Here is a 22,247-nt window from a genome sequence, read left to right on the forward strand (position 1 = left end):
GTGAAACTATTGGAGAGTGTCCAGAGAAGAGCCACAGAGATGGTGAAGGGCCTAGAGGGGAAGACGTATGCCTTCAGCCAGTTCTCTTAGTACTCTGGGATGAATCCCATCAGGCCCTATAGTCTCGTATGTATCCATCTGTAGCAGCAAATCCCACACAAATTCGGGGTTGTTGGGACTTTATCGTTCCTGCAGTCACTGTCCTCCAGCTCAGGGCACCTGGGGTTCCACAGCCCAGCATCAGTCTTAAGGGCAAAGAAAGCATTAAACATCTCTGTGAAGTCGATGACCCTGTTGAACCATCCCCATCAAGTAACAGACCAATGCTTTCTCTCATCCTACTTTTGCTGTTAAGATAGTTTAAAAAAAAAAAAAAAAAGCATTTTATTGCCCCTCACAGTACTGTCCAGCCTCAACTCAAATTAAGCTTTGGCCATATGAATTTTCACCCTACAAAAGCAAACAGTACCTCTGTAGTCCTTCCATATTGACTGACCTCGCCTCCAGCAAACAGAAACTTTCCTTATCCACCTAAGCTCCAGAAGAAGGTCCCCCTGCCCCTCTGAGCCAATCTACTACCACAGCTGCTTTACTGGAGCTGGGATCAGGGCTGGCACTTTGCCTTCAGCACCCTGGGCAAAGGTGGCAGCTCTGGGCTCGACACCCAGCTGTGCCTTGTTCCCTACAGCCTCCGATTCTGCTCAGCTCTTCACTGCCATCTCTCCACATTTTCCCATTGCACATAGTTTGATTCCTTCTTGCATACATGGAGATGAACAAGCTTAGCCAGTGGCTTTCCCTGGAGGTCTGGAGAGGCCCCCAATGGAGTCAAGCACCTCGTACTTGCTAAAGGCAGTGGACTGGGCACCCAGCTGCAATGGGATGGTGGTGCCAGCCCTGCAGAGCTCCCCAGACATTGCCCCAGGGGCAGAGTTGTTCCAGGAGGGTTATTGCAACCAGGAACTGGGCAAAGGTTCGGGAAGTTGGGTGTAGCCCTGTGCTTTCTGCAGCTCTGCTGGGTGCCGTGAGGGACATCTATCTTAGTGGGGCTCCCTTCAGGAAGAACCCCTGGGGGGCCACCTGCCCCCTGGGGAATCTCTCTCTCAGATGGGGCTCCCCTTGGGCTGTGGCTGCCCCAGTCTCACCAGACATGCCAGGGATCTCCTGACTTCTCTCGTCACTCTGCTTCTTATCCGGCTGGGCTCAGGTAGGATCCTGTGGGGCTGCTGTGGGCTCTTCCCCCGGGGCCTGGCAAACAGGCTGCCATAAGGCATGGAGTGGCCATGGGATATGGGGGAACGGATCCCACAGCTCAGCCCCAGCTGGGTTTCACTTTCACTTTTGTTCTTCCACACAATATGGGTGCTGTCTTGGCTCCCTTTCTGGCTCTTCTTCACCCGCCCGAATGCTGCAGGGAGGGCTCCCACTCCCAGCACACCTCCTTCTCCTGCACGTCCTCCCTCTCCCTCTCCTGTTTCCCCAGTGGTTTCCCATGGGACACGGGGGACGCAGCACGCACCAACTCACGCACAGCTCGCCCTTTGACACTCACTAACCCTAAATTTACAATGGCAAAATCTCACTTCTTCTCTGTGCCCTTCTCCATTGTCCAGCCCAGCTCAGAGTGGTGGGACCAGGACACCCTCTCACTGCCACCGTGGGGCAGGATGTTGTGCTGCCCTGCCACTTGTCCCCTCAACGCGATGCTCGCACCTTGGAGGTCAGGTGGATGCGGGATGAGTTCTCTGAGACAGTGCACCACTACTGCAATGAAGAGGACCTGTATGGGGAGCAGATGGGGGCATATGCTGGGAGGACAGAGTTGGTCAGAGATGGTCTCTCTGCTGGAAGCCTGGACTTGCGAATCACGGGGCTGAGACCCTCTGATGATGGCCAGTACGTCTGCACTGTGAAAAATGCTGATGCTTATGATGAAGCAACGGTGGATCTGGAGGTGTCAGGTTTGTGGCTCGGGCAATACACCAGGAATTCCAGGGGAGAATTTAAGTTTCTTTTTCCTGTCTCAGCTATTAAACACCATGGAGTATGGACATGGTAATGGAAGTAGTATTTGGGAAGACAGATCCATAGATAGGATATAGTTGTTAGTTTTCACTGGTGTCTATGCAGACCATTCCGATGATGGTTTAAGGGCACTGGGAACAGGCTGCTGATCAGCCCTTTCATCTGTGCCTATGATGCTACCAAACACAGTGCCTGGAGCAGGGAAGAGACCTCTGAGCAGCTGGACATCATTTGGGTTTTGCTTTTCATGCTGGGGGAGACGTGAGACATTGTCTGGAAGTCTCAGGGCTTCTTGAACCAGCAAAGCTTGGTGCAGAGATGCTGCCTGGAGGTGCTGAAGCTCAGCACCTGGGTTTTGTGGGCAATTTGGAGCTGCTGGCTTTGTGCAGCCCTGCTCTCTGGGTCCACCACCTAGCAGGATGGTTTTGGGGTGAGGGTGAGTGCGTGGAGTGCCTGGTCCCTGAGCCCCTGGGGCCGTTGCTGTGATGGGCTGTCTCTGGCATGGGAGCAGACGGGGTTTAGCCTTGGAAGTGCATCCCTCCCCAGGTGAAGCCCCAGCCACGCGCTCTTCCCCCAGCCACAGGCGCTGACCTCCACCTCTCCCTGGGGGACTACGAGGCCAGAGGCATCCGGGTGCTGTGTCGATCGGCCGGCTGGTACCCGCTGCCGCAGCTGCTGTGGAGGGATGCTCGTGGGCAGCACCTGCCCTCGGTCTCCCAGACACATTCCCAGGACCAGGAGGGGTTCTTTGAAATTGAAGGCGCCGTCATTGTGACCGGGAGCGTGGAGGGGTCCTTGTCCTGCGTGGTCAGGAACAGCCGCCTACAGGAGGAGCAGGAATCATCCCTGCACATCGCAGGTACAAATGGCACAGCCAGGGTGAGGTGTTCCTGGCCCCTGAACTTGTCCCGACCCAGGAGTAGTCTGGGTCTTGCTCTTCCACCCACGAGCATGTAAACACAGCCCTTTTCCTGGTGCCTTTTCTCAGCTCCCTTCTTCCACAATGCCCAGCCCTGGATGGTGGCTCTGGCTCTGGTCCTCGTGCTTTTGGCTGTGTCCATTGGCCTCGGTGTTTATTTCTTTCGAAAGCAAGGTAAGCTGGCAGCGCAGGGATGGAGCGCAGGGAGGTGTTCTGCAGGGACCCCGCTGAGTCTGGAGCAGGGCTGAGTCCTGGCCCAGGGAGGTGCATAGGAGGAGGAAGGGAATATTCTCCTGGGGATCCCAAAGGCCTTAGGATCGTCTTGGGCCTCTGCCTTGGGCAACGAAGGCAGGGGAGAAGGCAAGGGGCCTTGGGTGGGAGGCCAGGGAGCATGGCTGCAGCATGGGGCTGGTGGCAAGGCGCAGCCCCCCTGCACATGTTCCCACCCAGCAACCAAGCTGCTCTGCTCACCACCTCTTCCTCCGCCTTTGCTTTTCAGTGGCACAGAGCCAAGAGCTGGGTGAGTCCTTGCAGTCCCTGCCCCCAGCCCCTGGGAACTGGTGGTGTCCCTGTGGGAGGGACAGGGTCTAGGCTGGGTGGGCTCTGGGGGCTTGTGTGCTGGTGGCTCGGGGGTGCTGGAGGAGCAGCTGGAGCCTGGGGTGGGAGTGGGGAGTGCTGGGGCTGGGGCTGCCCTGGGCACGGGACACAGCCGGGATGGCTGAAAGGAACGGGGATCAAGGTGGGGACGGGGAGCGAGCTGCGGGGCTGCCCCACTCTGCACTGACACTTCTGGGACAGGGACGTCCTCCACCCGTCCCCATTCACTTCCACTTGTGTTTTGGTGGCACGGTGCAGAGAGCTGCACAAGTATTTGTCCTTACTGCTACAAGTATTGCAAAATGCTGGGTCTCTGTCCTTCTTAGTCTGGTCACTACAAGTCTGGGAGCTAGGTGGTCTGTGCACATGCTCAAGAGCAAAAAAATTTGGGGTCTAGGCATGGAAGCAGCAATGGAGTGAAAGTCTCTCCACTCTGACCATTTATTCCTTTTGCTTTTCTATATCAGCCAAAAAGGATGCAGAGCTGGGTAAGTCTCCTTCCCCAAAGAGAAGGCATTTGGTGTCTTCCCATGGGCATACTCCCCTCTGACCGTACATTGCTTTTCTCTTTCTTTACCAGTGCAACAAGCTGCAGAGATAGGTGAGTGTCCATCCATGAACTGAAAGAATTTGTGGTATAGACATGGGATGAGAAGTTTTTCCCACTGATCATGTATTCCTTATGCTTTTCCAGAAGAAAAAGCTGAAAGACTGGGTTTGTCTCTCTTTCCCTGCCCTCTACCCCCAGGACTGAAGGAACTGGGGGTCATTCCTTTGTAGCAGCCACTTGACAAGAACCCGATTCCTCTCATCAATGCATTGCTCTTATTTTCCTTTTCAGAGGAACAAGCTGCAGAACTGGGTGAGTGTCCCTGTCCTTGAGCCCCAGGGCAACAGCAAGACGATGTGCAGGGGAGGGTGGGCAGCTGGGACAGAGCAGCCCAGGGCTGGCCCCTCACCCTGCCCACACCTACTGGCCACCAGCCGTGCGCTGTGACCAGCACTCCCCTTTTCTTCCAGCATGGAGAAGATGCCTGCTGCCTCATAATAGAGGTAGGTGTGCACTGGGTTGCCCTCTGCGGTGCTTCTCTTGCCCTTGCTGGGGCATGTTCAGGAGCCCAGAGGTGCCCCATCTCCTCCACGTGGGGCAGCTCCTGGCACAAGCTGGGGAAAGCCTGCCCAGGGCTGAGCTCTGCCCCTGATGGCCTGGCTCCTTCTGTCCCTGCAGTGAAGGTGACCCTGGATCCGCACACTGCTCATCCCCAGCTTGTTGTGTCTCAGGACAACAGCAGCGTGAGATGGGAAAGTGAATGGCAGCAGGTGCCTGACACACCAGAGAGATTTCGTTGCTGGTGCTACGTGCTGGGCCGTGAGGAGTTCAGAGAGGGGAGGCACTGCTGGTTGGTGGAGGTGGAAGGAGAGGGGCTACAGGATTCTTGGTGGGGTGTGGGGGTGGCCAGGGCATCTGTGGAGAGAAAGAAGTGGATCAACATGAGCCCTGAAGGAGGGATCTGGGCTGTGGATTGCTATAAGGGGCAGCTCTCGTCTCTCACATTTCCTCGCACTCCCTTATCCCTGTTCCCTGTCCCCACGAGGATCTGGGTCTGTCTGGACTGTACCCATGGGCAGGTGTCTTTTATCAATGCTGACAATGGGGTTCAGATCTTCACTTTCACAGCAGCCTCCTTCAATTGCATGAGCATTCGCCCCTGGTTCTCTCTAGACACACTGGGAATTCAGCTGTGCCTGAGGGACAGCACCCCCCAGACCCCATCCCCAGCTCCGAGGGGCTCCTGCCCTTCTCCAGACACTCCTGCATCACCTCTCCTTGGTCCTGCAGGAGCAGCACAGGAATGAGGGGCAGTGGGGACAGGGGCTGCACTGTGTTCCTCCCTGCTGCTGGAGGAGGGCTGGGATGCTGCAAGCAGGGGCCAGGCCCCTTGCAGCCCCTGGGCTCTGCCCTGCACGTGGCTCCTGTGCTGGGGCACAAGCCCTGCTGGCACCCATGGGTCCCACCCTGCCTCTAAGCCCCAGCGGGCAGCACAGGGGCTGCAGCAGCTCTCCACGCTCCTCTCCCCTCTGCTTGCACTGCTTGCAGACCCCAGGGCAAGGGATGTGGTCACCGTGTGCTGCTGGCCACTGCAGGCTACCTTTCCCTCCTAGTTCGGGGTTGATCCTTGCTCTGTGCCTGGTGCTGAGCATGAGCAGCCTGTGGGGGCTCTTTGTTCCCTCCTCTGGAGCACATCAAGGCCCAGCAGCAGCAGAACTGTGGCAAATAAAGTTTTGTACAGAAAGATGGAGTCTGGCAGTGGCATTTCCTGGGTGCTTTGTGTCCTGAGGCCTTGCTGCCTGGGAAGGCGTCTTGCAGCAGACCGTCTCCTCACATGCCTTGCCCTGCAGAGCCTTCGCCGTCCTCGTAGCCCTCCCTTGGAGGCTCTCGCACAGTTTCACGCCCTTCGTCTGCTGCGGTGCCCACAGCTGCACGCAGTGCTCAAGGCGAGGCCGCAGCAGGCCGCGCAGAGCAGGACGTTCCCTTCCCTCGGCCGGCCAGCAGTGCTGTGCCTGAGGCATTCCAGGGCACGCTTCACCCTTTGGGGTCCCATGCCATGGCCCCTACACAGGCACTCCTCTTGGTGAGACACCGTAGGAGCGTGTGAGCCTCTACCCTGTGCCCAGAACACTGCAGAGACACCAGCGAGGCTTGTGGAGCATCTTTATTGTCAGCAACACAGCATCAGGTCTGAGATGGGGCCAACCGGGAGCCGCCGGTGCCGGGAGGTGTCCGTCTGGGGGTCCTCAGATGCTGCCTGGGGAAGGGGGGGACACACAGGGTGAGAGATGGGGTGATTTGTCCCTCACCGATGTGGACGGGGATGGGGACACCATTACCTGTGGGGTAGTTGTCTCCAGGGAGGGGAGTGTAACCTGCATGGGGGAGAAGAGGAGTGAGCAGAGTCCTCGTCACCCTTGACCACGGCCCCGCCTCTCCCCGGCCACTCACCTGGGGCAGGAGGCCTGGCCCTGAAGCGGTAGATGCCAGCGAGAAAGAAGCCAAGTCCCAGCACCATCAGCACGGTGGCCACCGCCACCAGTATCGTCACCTCCGGCATCAGTCCGGGACCTGTGGGGACACGGCCGCGTGAGTGGCAGCAAGGAGCCAAAACCGCCAGCCTCCGGCTGCGGTCCTGCACCTCTCCACTCACTCCGGTCCTCCAGGAGAGGCTCCTGCAGGCTGACGTGCTGCACCGAGCACGTGTAGGTGTCGCCTGCCACCGGGGCCACCAGCAGGGACACCTGAGTCTGGTAGCTCCAGTCACCATTGGGGATGGCGGAGATGGGGTTGTAGTCGTCGGGCTCCACGATGTCCCCGTTGTGCAGCCAGATGACGGTCACCTCGGGGGGGTAGAAGCCCCAGATGTGGCAGCTGAGGCGCACGGGCTCACGGGCGTTCCCTGTCTCCGCGGGGATGATGCGGACTTGGGGCTGCGCTGAAGCAGGGATGGGGATGGGGTCAGTGGTGGGCGAGCCCATTTTCCCTGCCCTGTGCCACGTCCCCACGCAATGTTCCATGCAACAATCCTGTACAACACTCCCGTGCAAAGCTCTAGGTATTGTCCCTTGCGATGTCTAGTGCGACATCCCCATGCGATGCCCTGTGCAACGTCCCTGTGCCACACCCTGCAAGAGGCACTGCTCTCTGCAACATCCTCTTGCAAAGGGCAATGCAATGCGCTGTGCAGTGCTCCGTGCAACATCCCCCTGCGACGTCCTCATGCAGAGTGCTCTGCGACACCCCCATGCAATGCCCAGTACAACATCTTGCCAAGGTGATCAGCTCCAGGGCAAACTCTTTCTGCAGCAGAGCAGGGGATCGGACAGTCAGGGCTATATTTTTCCAGCATCAAGCCCACTTGTGGGAGCCGCCAGGACGCAACAACCGTTGCCAGGGAGGCTAACAAAGCGTTGGCAGAGCCAGCAGGGCCCCCTCTCAGGCCGTTCAAAAGCAGACCCTGGGGAGCGCAACGACCACAAATGCAGCAACCCAGGTGGGCAAACAGGGCATGGCGCATCAGAAGGCAGAGGCAGGCAGTTCACGAAGGTAGGGTGAGCAGGGAGGGTAGAGCGTTCCCCCCCCGCCCTTACGAACAACTCCTCTAACGGCGGTCTACTTCTAGCTAGGCTGCAATGGTCTCCACCAGGCACAGTGCTCTCTCTAGCAAGTCTGTGCACACCCAGACTGACTGCCCGCTCAAAAATGCACCAGTTCAGGTCTCTGGGTGCAGGGAGCATCTGAGCCTCTTGCTGCCATCTGTAGGAGGCAGAGAGACTGTGTGTGCGTGAGGTGCGAGCAGGTGGATGACCTGATCCGCCTGGTGGCAGAACTCAAGGAGGAGGTGGAGAGGTTGAGGGCTATCAGGGAGAATGAGCGGGAGATAGAGTGGTGGGGTAACTCCCTGCAGGGCCTGAAGGAGAGGTACTGAGGTGAGACACCCCAAACGGGGATGGACCCCCTCCCCTGACACTGTTGGGCAGAGGGAAGGGACCTAGGAGTTGAGGAGGAATGGAGACAGGTCCCTGCTCGACATCACAGGCGATGCCACCCCATACAGGCCCCACCTTCCCAGGTGCCTTTACACAACAGGTTTGAGGCCCTGGAGCTTGAGGGACCGGTAGCTGAGGAAGAGGCAGAAAGTGTAGCCAGGAGGATGCCTAGGGTGAGGAAGTCGACTCCACGCCTCAGGACTGCTATCCTCTTTTGATAGTCCAGGCTGGCAGTGATTACATTGAAGAGAGAAGCCTGAAGGCTCTCAAACGGGACGTTAGGGGACTGGGGCGGTTAGTGGATGGAGTGGGAGTACAGGTGGAGCAGATCTCCACACTGCAGCCCATGGAGGAGCCCTAGGTGGAGCAGGTGGATGGGGCCTGGTGGAGGCTGCGGCCCATGGAGAGGAGCCCCCACAGGATCAGGAGGTCTGAGGGGAGCTTCCACCCATGGGTGACCCAGATTGCAACAGTTTGCTCCTGACAGATGTACCCCATACTACAGACCCATACAGGAGCAGTTGTTAGAGAGCCGCTGCCTGTGGGAAGCTCATGTAGGATCAGTTTGGGGAGGACGGCATCCCATGGGATGAGTTGTTGACTCGGCTGAGGGTGGAAAGCCCTTGCAGAGAGATCTGGACAGACTGGAGAGCTGGGCAATCTCCAACTGCATGAAGTTTAACAAAGGCAAGTGCCAAGTCCTGCACCTGGGACACAGCAACCCTGGCTATACGTGCAGATTGGGGGATGCAGCCCTGCAGAGAGGGATATGGGGGCTGTGGTTGACAGCAAGCTGAACATGAGCCAGCAGTGTGCCCTAGCACCCAGGAGGGCCAACCATATCCTGGGGTGCATTGAGCACGGCATGGCTAGTCAATCAAGAGAAGTGATTGTCCAGCTCTACTCTGCACTGGTGCAGCCTCACCTCAAGTACTCTGTGCAATTCTGGGCACCACAGTACAAGAAGTAAGTGAAACTATTGGAGAGTGTCCAAAGAAGCGCCACAGAGATGGTGAAGGGCCTTGAGGGGAAGATGTATGACTTCAGCCAGATCTCTTCGTACTCTGGGATGAATCCCATCAGGCCCTATAGTCTCGTATGTATCCATCTGGAGCAGCAAATCCCACACAAATTCAGGGTTTATTTGGACTTTATCGTTCCTGCAGTCACTGTCCTCCATCTCAGGGCACCTGGAGTCCCACAGCCCAGCATCAGTGTTGAAAGCAAAGGCAAAGAAAGCAATAAACATCTCTGTGAATGACCCTGTTTGACCATCCCCATCAAGTAACAGACCAATGCTTTCTCTCATCCTACTTTTCCTGTTAAGATAGTTTAAGGAAAAAAAAAAAAAAAGAAAAGAAAAAAAAAAAAAGCATTTTATTTCCCCTCACAGTACTGTCCAGCTTCAACTCAAATTGAGCTTTGGCCATGTGAATTTTCTCCCTACAAAAGCAAGCAGTACCTCTGTAGTCTTTCCATGTTGCCTGACTTCCCTTCCAGCAAACAGGAACTTTCCTTATCTACCTAAGCTCCAGAAGAAGGTCCCTGCCCATCTGAGCCAAACTTCTGCCACGGCTGCTTTAATGAAGACGGGAGCAGGGCTGGCACTTTGCCTTCAGCACCCTGGGAAAAGGGTGGCAGCTCTGGGCTCGACACCCAGCTGTGCCCCATTCCCTGCAGCCTCCGATCCTGCTCAGCTTTTCACTGCCATCTCTCCACGTTTTCCCATTGCTCACAGTTTGATTCCTCCTTGCCACCCCATTCAAGCCCCACCTTCCCAGGTGCCCTTACACAACAGGTTTGAGGCCCTGGAGCTTGAGGGACCAGTAGCTGAGGAAGAGGTAGAAAGTGTAGCCAGGAGGATGCCTAGGGTGAGGAAGTCGACTCCACGCATCAGGACTGCTATCCTCTTTTGATAGTCCAGGCTGGCAGTGATGACATTGAAGAGAGAAGCCTGAAGGCTATCAAATGTGACGTTAGGGGACTGGGGCGGTTAGTGGATGGAGCGGGAGTACAGGTGGAGCAGATCTCCACACTGCAGCCCATGGAGAGCCCCCGCAGGAGCAGGCCCCAGGCCGGAGCCACAGCCCGTAGAGAGGAGCCCCCACAGGAGATGGGAGTCTGGGGGGAGCTGCCACCCATGGGAGACCCAGATTGCAACAGTTTGCTCCTGACAGATGTCAGGAGCATACTACAGACCCATACAGTAGCAGTTGTTGGAGAGCTGCTGACTCGGCTGAAGGTGGAGAGGCCTTGCAGGGAGATCTGGACAGATTGGAGAGCTGGGCAATCACCAATCATGAAGTTTAACAAAGGCAAGTGCCAGGTCCTGCACTTAGGATGGGGCAACCCTGGCTATATGTACACACTGGGGGATGTGATGCTGGAGAGCAGCCCTGCAGAGGGGGATCTGGGGGTTGTGGTTGACAGCAAGTTGAATATGAGCCAGCAGTGTGCCCTAGCAGCCAGGAGGGCCAACCGTATCCTGGGGCACATCGAGCACGGCATTGCTAGTCGGTAGAGGGAGGTGATTGTGCCACTCTACTCTGCACTCTGAGGCCTCACCTCGAGGACTCTGTGGAGTTCTGGCCACCACAGTACAAGAAGGACCTGAAACTTTTGGAGAGTGTCCAGAGAAGGGCCACAGAGATGGTGAAGGGCCTTGAGGGGAAGACGTATGCCTTCAGCCTGTTCTCTTCGTACTCTGGGATGAATCCCATCAGGCCCTATAGTCTTGTATGCATTCATCTGGAGCAGCAAAACCCATACAAATTCGGGGTTTGTTGGGACTATATCGTTCCTGCAGTCACTGTCCTCCAGCTCAGGGCACCTGGAGTCCCACAGCCCAACATCAGTGTTGAGGCAAAGAAAACAATAAAAATCTCTGTGAATGACCTTGTCTGACCATCCCCATCAAGTAACAGACCAATGCTTTCTCTCATCCTACTTTTCCTGTTAAGATACTTTAAGAAAAAAAGGAAAAAAAAAAAGCATTTGATTTCCCTTCACAGTACTGTCCAGATTCAACTCAAATTGAGCTTTGGCCATATGAAATTTCTCCCTAGAAAAGCAAACAGTACCTCTGTAGTCTTTCCATGTTGCCTGACTTCCCTTCCAGCAAACAGAAACTTTCCTTATCCACCTAAGATCTAGAAGAAGGTCCCTGCCCATCTGAGCCAACCTTCTACCATGGCTGCTTTACTGGAGCTGGGAGAGGCACTGGCACTTTGCCTTCAGCACCCTGGGAAAAGGGTGGCAGCTCTAGGCTCGACACCCAGCTGTGCCCCATTCCCTGCAGCCTCCGATCCTGCTCAGCTCTTCACTGCCATCTCTCCACATTTTCCCATTGCTCACAGTTTGATTCTTTCTTGCATGCGTGGAGGTGAACGAGCGTAGCCAGTGGCTTTCCCTGGAGGTCTGGAGAGGCCCCTGCTGGGGACAAGCACCTCGTGCTTGCTAAAGGCAGCGGACTGGGCACCCAGCTGCGATGGGATGGTGGTGCCAGCCCTGCAGAGCTCCCCAGACATTGCCCCAGGGGCAGAGTTGCTCCAGGAGGGTTATTGCAACCAGGAACTGGGCAAAGGTTGGGAAAGTTGGGCGGAGCCTTGTCCTTTCTGCAGCTCTGCTGAGTGCTGAGAAGGACATCTGTCTTGGCTTGGAGAAAAACACCTGGCGGGCCACCAGCCCCCTGGGGGACCTCTCTCTCCCATGGGGCTCCCCTGGGGCTGCAGCCACCCCAGCTTCACCAGCCATGCCAGGGGCTTCCTGACTTCCCTCGTCACTCTGCTCCTCCTCCACCTGGGCTCAGGTAGGACCCTGAGAGGCTGCAGGGGGCTCTTCCCCCTGTGCATGCAGACTTGCTGCTGTGGGGCAGGGGAGCAGCCATGCTCCAGCAAACAGGAACTTTCCTTATCCACCTAAGCTCTAGAAGAAGGTCCCTGCCCATCTGAGCCAACCTTATGCCACGGCTGCTTTACTGGAGCTGGGAGCAGGTCTGGCACTTTGCCTTCAGCACCCTGGGAAAAGGGTGGCAGCTCTGGGCTCGGCACCCAGCTGTGCCCCATTCCCTGCAGCCTCCGATCCTGCTCAGCTTTTCACTGCCATCTCTGCATGTTTTCCCATTGCTCACAGTTTGATTCCTCCTTGCATGCGTGGAGATGAACGACCTTAGCCAGAGGCTTTCCCTGGAGGTCTGGAGAGGCCCCTGCTGGGGACAAGCACCTCGTGCTTGCTAAAGGCAGCGGACTGGGCACCCAGCTGCGATGGGATGGTGGTGCCAGCCCTGCAGAGCTCCCCAGACATTGCCCCGGGGGCAGAGCTGCTTCAGGAGGGTTATTGCAACCAGGAACTGGGCAAAGGTTGGGAAAGTTGGGCGGAGCCTTGTCCTTTCTGCAGCTCTGCTGAGTGCTGAGAAGGACATCTGTCTTGGCTTGGAGAAAAACACCTGGCGGGCCACCAGCCCCCTGGGGGACCTCTCTCTCCCATGGGGCTCCCCTGGGGCTGCAGCCACCCCAGCTTCACCAGCCATGCCAGGGGCTTCCTGACTTCCCTCGTCACTCTGCTCCTCCTCCACCTGGGCTCAGGTAGGACCCTGAGAGGCTGCAGGGGGCTCTTCCCCCTGTGCATGCAGACTTGCTGCTGTGGGGCAGGGGAGCAGCCATGCTCCAGCAAACAGGAACTTTCCTTATCCACCTAAGCTCTAGAAGAAGGTCCCTGCCCATCTGAGCCAACCTTATGCCACGGCTGCTTTACTGGAGCTGGGAGCAGGTCTGGCACTTTGCCTTCAGCACCCTGGGAAAAGGGTGGCAGCTCTGGGCTCGGCACCCAGCTGTGCCCCATTCCCTGCAGCCTCCGATCCTGCTCAGCTTTTCACTGCCATCTCTGCATGTTTTCCCATTGCTCACAGTTTGATTCCTCCTTGCATGCGTGGAGATGAATGACCTTAGCCAGAGGCTTTCCCTGGAGGTCTGGAGAGGCCCCTGCTGGGGACAAGCACCTCGTGCTTGCTAAAGGCAGCGGACTGGGCACCCAGCTGCGATGGGATGGTGGTGCCAGCCCTGCAGAGCTCCCCAGACATTGCCCCGGGGGCAGAGCTGCTTCAGGAGGGTTATTGCAACCAGGAACTGGGCAAAGGTTGGGAAAGTTGGGCGGAGCCTTGTGCTTTCTGCAGATCTGCTGTGTGCCGTGAAGAACATCTGCCTGGGATTGGAGAAGAACCCCTGGGGGGCCACCTGCCCCCTGGGGGACCTCTCTCTCAGATGGGGCTCCCCTGGGGCTGCAGCCACCCCAGCTTCACCGGCCATGCCAGGGGACTCCTGACTTCCCTCGCCACTCTGCTTCTCCTCCACCTGGGCTCAGGTAGGACCCTGAGAGGCTGCAGGGGGCTCTTCCCCCTGTGCATGCAGACTTGCTGCTGTGGGACAGGGGAGCGGCTTTGGGAAAGGGGGGACCCGAGCCCACAGCTCGCCCATGCTGGGTTTCACTTTCACTTTGGCTCTTTCACGCAATATGGCTGCTGCCTTGCCTGCCCTTTCTGTGTCTCCTTCACCTGCCCAAATGCTGCAGAGAGGGCTCCCACTCCCAGCACACCTCCTTCTCCTGCACGTCCTCCCTCTCCCTCTCCTGTTTCCCAGGTGGTTTCCCATGTCACCCAGGGGACGCAGCACGCACCAACTCACGCACCAACTCACGCCCTTTGTCACTCACTGCCCCTAAATTTACGATGGCAAAATCTTACCTCCTCTCTGTGCCCTTCTCCATTGCCCAGTGTGAGAAACATCTCAAATAATTTTCTACAGACTGCATCTTCTCTGAAGCTATTTTATTCACAATTGCAACGGTCCTGCCAATCAGGAGCACATTTCAGTAAACAAATCCTAACCTTCTATTCCCTAATACCCAACGCCTGATCACCTCCCCTGTTTCCTCTTTGGCTGAGTACTACAGGTTCACAAGCTACTCGACACTCCTCTATACCATACATGTATAATTTTTCTTTCTTTTTTTTTTTTTTTCAATGCTTTAATTTCTCCTTTCTTATGTTTTGAGAACTTGTGATCTTTGTATTACTGTTCTCACACTGCTCATCCTGTTTTCCTCAAGCTTCTACCTTATTTTGGAACAGTGAGGCCTTCTATGGTCCACTTATCTACTTAGCATTTCTCCTTCTTATGACTACACAATTACCTTGGAATACAGAAAAATAATTCTCTACTGCAAAAACACAACATTGTTTCTCACACCAGCGCAGCTCAGAGTGGTGGGACCAGGACACCCTCTCACTGCCACTGTGGGGCAGGATGTCGTGCTGCCCTGCCACTTGTCCCCTCAACGCGATGCTCGCACCTTGGAGGTCAGGTGGATGCGGGATGAGTTCTCTGAGACAGTGCACCACTACCGCAATGGAGAGGACCTGTACGGGGAGCAGATGGGGGCATATGCCGGGAGGACAGAGTTGGTCAGAGATGGTCTCTCTGCTGGAATACTGCACTTGCGAATCACGGGGCTGAGACCCTCTGATGATGGCCAGTACGTCTGCATTGTGGGAGATGGTCATGCTTATAAGGAAGCCATTGTGGAGCTGGAGGTGTCAGGTTAGTGGCTGGGGTGGTACTGCCAGGGCAGAGTTTACGTGTCCTTTGAATGTTCCAGCTGTTTCACAGCATGGAGCATGCCTATAGATGTGGAGGTAATATTTGGGGAGAGAGCTCCCTGGATACTTCTGTCAGTTTTCACTGGTGTCCTTGAAGACACTAATCATAATATTGTGAGGGCACTGGGCACAGGCTGCTGAGCAGCACCTTCAGCTGTGCCAGCAATGGGACCAAACAGCACACAGGGAGAGTCGCAGAGTCCTCTGAGCAGCCGGGCATCTGCTTTACTTTTGCTTTCTATGCTGGGGGACACCTGAGACGTTGTCTGGATGTCTCGTGGCTTCTTGATCCAGCACGGCTAGGTGCAGAGACGCAGCCTAGAGGTGCTGAAGCTCAGTACCTATGTTTTCTGTGTGATTCGGAGCCACTGGCTTTGTGCAGCCCTGCTGTCTGGATCTGGCACCTACCAGTGTGGTCTTGGGGTGTGGGTGAGTGCATGGATTGCTTGATCCCTGAGCGCCTTGGACCGTTGCTGGTCAGGGCTGTGTCTGGCATGGGAGCAGATGGGGTCTTTGCCTTGGAACTCAATCTCTCCACAAGTCAAGCCCCAGCCACACGCTCTTCCTCCAGCCACAGGCGCTGACCTCCACCTCTCCCTGGGGGACTACGAGGCCGGAGGTGTCCGGGTGCTGTGTCGATCGGCCGGCTGGTACCCGCTGCCGCAGCTGCTGTGGAGGGATGCTCGTGGGCAGCACCTGCCCTCGGACCCCCAGACACATTCCCAGGACCAGGAGGGGCTCTTTGAAATCGAAGGCGCCATCATTGTGACCGGGAGCGTGGAGGGGCCCTTGTCCTGCGTGGTCAGGAACAGCCGCCTCCAGGAGGAACGGGAATCATCCCTGCACATCGCAGGTACAAATGGCACAGCCAGGGTGAGGTGTTCCTGGCCCCTGAACTTGTCCCGACCCAGGAGTAGTCTGGGTCTTGCTCTTCCACCCACGAGCATGTAAACACAGCCCTTTTCCTGGTGCCTTTTCTCAGCTCCCTTCTTCCACAACGCCCAGCCCTGGAAGGTGGCTCTGGCTCTGGTCCTCGTGCTTTTGGCTGTGTCCATTGGCCTCGGTGTTTATTTCTTTCGAAAGCAAGGTAAGCTGGCAGCGCAGGGATGGAGCGGAGGGAGGTGTTCTGCAGGGACCCCGCTGGGTGTGGAGCGGGGCTGAGCCCTGGCCCAGGGAGGTGCGTAGGAGGAGGAAGGGAATATTCTCCTGGGGATCCCAAAGGCCTTAGGATGGTCTTGGGTGGGAGGCCAGGGAGCGTGGCTGCAGCGTGGGGCTGGTGGCAAGGCGCAGCCCCCCTGCACATGTTCCCACCCAGCAACCAAGCTGCTCTGCTCACCACCTCTTCCTCTGCCTTTGTTTTTCAGCGGCACAGAGCCGAGAGCTGGGTGAGTCCTTGCAGTCCCTGCCCCCAGCCCCTGGGGAAGTGGTGTCTGTGCGGGAGGGCCTGGGCTGGGTGGGCTCTGGGGGCTTGTGTGCTGGTGGCTCGGGGGTGCTGGAGGAGCAGCTGGAGCCTGGGGTGGGAGTGGGGAGTGCTGGGGCTGGGGCTGCCCTGGGCACGGGACACGGCCGGGATGGCTGAAAGGAACGGGGATCAATTGGGGACGGGGAGCGAGCTGCGGGGCTGCCCCACTCTGCACTGATGTTTTCGGGAGACAGACATTCTCCAACAATCCTTTCTTCACTTCCGTAATGGCTTCAGTGGCACAAAGATAAAAGTTGTACAAGCGTCTGTCCTTACAGTTCTGCTTACAAGAGCATTGTACAAAGCTGGACCACAATGACTATTTCTGTAGTCCCAACTCTGATCAATGCAGAATTTATCCCTGTCATGGGATGTGTTTAGGGTCAACCAAGGGCTAAGCAACTCTCCCTCATGTATTACTTTCATACCCATCATACATTACTATTGCTTTCCTTTTCAGAGAAACAAGCTGCAGAGCTGGGTGAGTGTCCCTGCCCTTGGGCTGCATGACATTTCCAAGGCAATGTGCAGGGGAGGGTGGGCAGCTGGGACAGAGCAGCCCAGGACTCGCCCCTCACCCTGCCCACACCCACTGGGCACCAGCTATGGCTGTAACCAGCTCTCCCCTCTCTTCCCAGCATGGAGAAGGTGTCTGCTGCCTCAAAATAGAGGTAGGTCTGCAGTGGGATGCCCTCTGCGGTACTTCTCCTGCCCTTGCTGGGGCATGTTCAGCAGCCAAGAGGTGCCCCATCTCCTGCCCCGTGGGGCAGCTCCTGGCCCCGAGCTGGGAAAAGCCTGCCCAGGGCTGAGCTCTGCCCCTGATGGCCTGGCTCCTTCTGTCCCTGCAGTGAAGGTGACCCTGGATCCAGACACGGCTCATCCCTGTCTTGTTGTGTCTCAGGACAACTACAGTGTGAGATATGAAAGTGAATGGCAGCAGGTGCTTGACACGCCAGAGAGATTTGACCGTTGGTGCTTCGTACTGGGCCGTGAGGAGTTCAGAGAGGGGAGGCACTTCTGGTTGGTGGAGGTGGAGGGAGAGCAGCTAAAGTATGCTTGGTGGGCTGTGGGGGTGGCCAGGGCATCTCTGAAGAGGAAAGTGTTGATCGACATGAGCCCTGAAGAAGGGATCTGGGCTGTGCAGTACTATGAGGGGCAGCTCAAGTCTCTCACATCTCCTCGCACTCACTTGTCTCTGTCCCCTGTCCCTACGAGGATCTGGGTCTGTCTGAACTGTACCCAGGGGCAGGTGTCTTTTATCAATGCTGACAATGGGGTCGAGATCTTCACTTTCACAGCAGCCTCCTTCAATGGGGAGAGCATCCGCCCCTGGTTCTGGGTGGACACAAAGGGAATTCAGCTGTACCTGAGGGACAGCACCCCCCAGACACTGTCCCCAGCCCTGGGGGTTTCCTGCCCTTCTCCAGACACTCCTCAAACACTTCTCCTTGGTCCTGCAGGAGCAGCACAGGGATAAGGGACAATGGGGTGAGAGGCTCTCCTGTGTTCCTCCCTGCTGATGGAGGAGGGCTGGGATGCTGCAAAAGCAGGGGCCAGGCCCCTTGCAGCCCCTGGGCTCTGCCCTGCACGTGGCTCCTGTGCTGGGGCACAAGCCCTGCTGGCACCCAAGGGTCTCACCCTGCCTCTGAGCCCCAGCGGGCAGCACAGGGGCTGCAGCAGCTCTCCACGCTCCACTCCCCTCTGCTTGCAGACCCCAGGGCAAGGAATATGGTCACCGTGTGCTGCTGGCCATTGCAGTCCACCTTTCCCTCCTAGTTCGCGCTTGGTCCTTGCTCTGTGCCTGGTGCTGAGCATGAGCAGCCTGTGGGGGCTCTTTGTTCCCTCCTCTGGAGCACATCAAGGCCCAGCAGCAGCAGGACTGTGGCAAATAAAGTTTTGCGCAGGAAGATGGAGTCTGGCAGTGGCATTTCCTGGGTGCTTTGTGTCCTGAGGCCTTGCTGCCTGGGAAGGCGTCTTGCAGCAGACCGTCTCCTCACACGCCTTGCCCTGCAGAGCCTTCGCCGTCCTCGTAGCCCTCCCTTGGAGGCTCTCGCACAGTTTCACGCCCTTCGTCTGCTGCGGTGCCCACAGCTGCACGCAGTGCTCGAGGCGAGGCCGCAGCAGGCCGAGCAGAGCGGGACGATCCCTTCCCTCGGCCGGCCAGCAGTGCTGTGCCTGAGGTACTCCAGGGCACGCTTGGCCCTTTGGGGTCCCATGCCATGGCCCCCACACACCCGCTCCTCTTAGTGGGACTACGTAGAAGTGTGTCCCCAGAACACTGCAGAGACACCAGCAGGGCTTGTGGAACATCTTTATTGTCAGCACCACAGCATCGGGTCTGAGTTGGGGCCAACCAGGAGCCGCCGTGCTGGGAGGTGTCCGTCTGGGGGTCCTCAGATGCTGCCTGGGGAGGGGGGGGGACACACAGGGCAAGAGATGGGGTGATTTGCCCCTCACCGATGTGGACGGGGATGGGGACACTGTTACCTGCGGGGTAGTTGTCTCCAGGGAGGGGAGTGTAACCTGCGGGAGGGAGAAGAGGAGTGAGCAGAGTCCTCGTCGCCCTTGACCACGGCCCCGGCTCTCCCTGGCCACTCACCCAGGGGGGAGGCCTGGCCCTGAAGCGGTAGACACCAGCAAGAAATAAGCCAAGTCCCAGCACCATCAGCACAGTGGCCACCGCCACCAGTATCGTCACCTCCGGCATCAGTCCGGGACCTGCGGGGACACGGCTGCGTGAGTGGCAGCAAGGAGCCAAGACCGCTGGCCTCCAGCTGAGGTCCTGCGCCTCTCCACTCACTCCAGTCCTCCAGGAGAGGCTCCTGCAGGCTGACGTGCTGCACCGAGCACGTGTAGGTGTCGCCTGCCACTGGGGCCACCAGCAGGGACACCTGAGTCTGGTAGGTACAGTCACCATTGGGGATGGCGGAGATGGGGTTGTAGTCGTTGGGCTCCACGATGTCCCTGTTGTGCAGCCAGATGACGGTCACCTCGGGGGGGTAGAAGCCCCAGATGTGGCAGCTGAGGTGGATGGGCACACGGGCATTCCCCGTCTCCATGGGGATGATGTGGACTTGGGGCTGCACTGAAGCAGGGATGGGGATGGGGTCAGTGTAGAGTGAGCCCCTTTTCCCTGCCCTGTGAAACATCCCCAAGTAATATTCTGTGCAAAGCTCCTGTGCAACGCTCCCGTGCAACGCCCTGTGCAAAGCTCCACGCAACTTCCCCATGCCACATCCCCATGCAATGCCCTGTGCAAGCTCTAGGCATTGTCCTGTGCTATGTCACGTGCGACATCCCCATGCGATGCCCACGAGATGCCCTGTGCAATGCCCCTGTGCCACACCCTGCAAGAGGCATTGCTCTGTGCAACATCCCCTTGCAAAGGGCAATGCAATGCGCTGTGCAGTGCTGCGTGCAACATCCCCCTGCGACGTCCTCACACAGTGTGCTCTGCAACATCCCCATGCAATGCCCGGTGCAACATCTTGCCAAGGCGATCAGCTCCAGGGCAGATTCTTTCTGCAGCGGAGCAGGGGATAAGACAGAATCACAGAATCACAGAATTTCTAGGTTGGAAGAGACCTCAAGATCATCGAGTCCAACCTCTGACCTAACACTAACAGTCCCCACTAAACCATATCCCTAAGCTCTACATCTAAACGTCTTTTAAAGACCTCCAGGGATGGTGACTCCACCACTTCCCTGGGCAGCCTGTTCCAATGTCTAACAACCCTTTCGGTAAAGAAGTTCTTCCTAACATCCAACCTAAAACTCCTTTGGCGCAAATTAAGCCCATTCCCCCTCATCCTGTCACCAGGCACGTGGGAGAACAGACCAACCCCCACCTCGCTACAGCCTCCTTTAAGGTACCTATAGAGAGCGATTAGGTGGCCCCTGAGCCTCCTCTTCTCCAGGCTGAACAAGCCCAGCTCCCTCAGCCGCTCCTCGTAGGACTTGTTCTCCAGACCCCTCACCAGCTTCGTCGCCCTTCTCTGGACTCGCTCAAGCACCTCGATGTCCTTCTTGTAGCGAGGGGCCCAAAACTGAACACAGTACTCGAGGTGCGGCCTCACCAGAGCTGAGTACAGGGGGACGATCACCTCCCTAGCCCTGCTGGTCACACTGTTTCTGATACAAGCCAGGATGCTGTTGGCCTTCTTGGCCACCTGAGCACACTGCTGGCTCATATTCAGCCAATTATCCACCATCACTCCCAGGTCCTTCTCTGCCTGGCAGCTCGCCAACCACTCATCTCCCAGCCTGTAGCTCTGCTTGGGGTTGTTGTGCCCCAGGTGCAGGACCCGGCACTTGGCCTTGTTAAACTTCATGCAGTTGACCTCGGCCCATCGGTGCAGCCTATCCAGATCCTCCTGCAGAGCCTTCCTACCCTCAAGCAGATCGACACACGCACCTAACTTGGTGTCATCTGCAAACTTACTGAGGGTGCACTCAATGCCCTCATCCAGATCATTGATGAAGATATTAAAGAGGACCGGCCCCAGCACCGAGCCCTGGGGGACGCCACTAGTGACTGGCCTCCAACTGGACTTGACTCCATTCACCATGACTCTGGGCCCGGCTATCCAGCCAGTTTCTAACCCAATGAAGCGTGTGCCAGTCCAAGCCAAGAGCAGCCAGTTTCTTGAGGAGAATGCTGTGGGAGACGGTGTCAAAAGCCTTGCTGAAGTCAAGGTAGACCACATCCACAGCCTTTCCCTCGTCCACCCAGCGCATCACTTTGTCATAGAAGGAGATCAGGTTCGTCAAGCAGGATCTGCCTTCCATAAACCCATGCTGACTGGGCCTGATCGCCTGCTGGCCCTGCAAGTGCTGCGTGATGACTCTCAAAAGAATCTGCTCCATGAGCTTCCCTGGTACTGAGGTCAAACTGACAGGCCTGTAGTTTCCCGGGTCTGCCCTCCAGCCCTTCTTGTAGATGGGCGTCATGTTTGCTAGCCGCCAGTCAACTGGGACCTCCCCCGATAACCAGGACTGCTGATAAATGATGATAAGCGGCTTGGCCAGCTCCTCTGCCAGTTCTCTCAGTACCCTTGGGTGGATCCCATCCGGCCCCATCGACTTGTGCACATCCAAGTGCCATAGCAGGTCACCAACCAGTTCTTCGTTGATAGTGACGGCCACATCCCGCTCCCCATCCCCTTCCACCAGCTCAGGGTACTGGGTATCCAGAGAACAACCGGTATTGCCGCTAAAGACTGAGGCAAAGAAGGCATTGAGCACCTCCGCCTTTTCCTTATCTCTTGTAACTAAGTTTCCCCCCGCATCCAGTAAAGGATGGAGATTCTCCTTAGTCCTCCTTTTTGTGTTGATGTATTTATAAAAACATTTTTTGTTATCTTTAACGGCAGTAGCCAGATTGAGCTCCAGATGAGCTTTGGCCTCTCTAATTTTGACCCTGCACAGCCTCGCAACATCCTTATAGTCCTCCCTAGTGGCCTGTCCACTTTTCCAAAGATTATAAACCCTCTTTTTTCTCCTAAGCTCAAGCCACAATTCTCTGTTCAGACAGGCTGGTCTTCTTCCCTGCCAGCTCGTCTTTGGCCACGTGGGGACAGACCGTTCCTGCGCCATTAAGATATCCCTCTTGAAGAGCGCCCAGCCTTCCTGGACTACTCTGCCCTTCAGAACCGCCTCCCAGGGGACTCTACCAACCAGTGTCCTCAGCAGCACAAAGTCAGCCCTCCGGAAGTCCAATACAGCGGTTTTACTGGTCCCCTTCCTGGCCTCGCCAAGAATAGAGAACTCCACCATTTCGTGGTCACTCTGCCCAAGACAGCTCCCAACAATCACATCCTCCACCAGTCTTTCTCTGTTTGTGAAGAAAAGGTCTAGCGGGGCGCCACCCCTGGGCGGCAGGCAGGGCTATTTTTTCTGGCATCGAGCCTTCTTGAGGGAGCTGCCAGGACCCAGCAGCCCTCACCAGGGAGGCTAACAAGGCATAGGCAGAGCCAGCAGGGCCCCCTCCTCAGCCGTTCAAAAGCTGCCGCTGGGACGCGCAACAACCAGGAACGCAGCGACCAGGGTGG

At 57.0% G+C, this 22,247-nt stretch overlaps 3 protein-coding genes across 3 annotated transcripts; 2 read left to right on the forward strand and 1 right to left on the reverse strand.

The window, feature by feature from the left end:
* Nucleotides 1-822: 822 nt before the first annotated feature.
* On the forward strand, nt 823-5,961 carry LOC311220331 (butyrophilin subfamily 3 member A2-like; the record flags this gene model as incomplete). The annotated part of the gene is made up of 8 exons (XM_084303839.1): nt 823-973; nt 1,614-1,961; nt 2,603-2,884; nt 3,014-3,118; nt 4,009-4,029; nt 4,122-4,142; nt 4,770-4,910; nt 5,942-5,961. The coding sequence occupies 8 exons, from the start codon at nt 823-825 to the stop codon at nt 5,959-5,961; spliced, it is 1,089 nt and encodes a 362-aa protein (XP_084159965.1).
* A 376-nt stretch (nt 5,962-6,337) lies between these two features.
* Nucleotides 6,338-7,072, reverse strand: LOC311220332 (HLA class II histocompatibility antigen, DM beta chain-like; the record flags this gene model as incomplete). Its single annotated transcript, XM_084303840.1, has 4 exons — nt 6,338-6,348; nt 6,401-6,466; nt 6,543-6,662; nt 6,745-7,072. The coding sequence occupies 4 exons, from the start codon at nt 7,070-7,072 to the stop codon at nt 6,338-6,340; spliced, it is 525 nt and encodes a 174-aa protein (XP_084159966.1).
* A 1,876-nt stretch (nt 7,073-8,948) lies between these two features.
* LOC311220333 (butyrophilin subfamily 1 member A1-like) lies at nt 8,949-17,674 on the forward strand (the record flags this gene model as incomplete). The annotated part of the gene is made up of 7 exons (XM_084303841.1): nt 8,949-9,049; nt 13,254-13,441; nt 14,329-14,676; nt 15,307-15,588; nt 15,718-15,822; nt 16,100-16,120; nt 17,046-17,674. 7 exons carry the CDS (start codon nt 8,949-8,951, stop codon nt 17,672-17,674), a joined length of 1,674 nt encoding a protein of 557 aa, XP_084159967.1.
* Nucleotides 17,675-22,247: the final 4,573 nt, after the last annotated feature.

This window comes from Netta rufina, assembly GCF_964035555.1.
Source record: "Netta rufina genome assembly, chromosome: 31".
Classification (NCBI taxonomy): domain Eukaryota; kingdom Metazoa; phylum Chordata; class Aves; order Anseriformes; family Anatidae; genus Netta; species Netta rufina.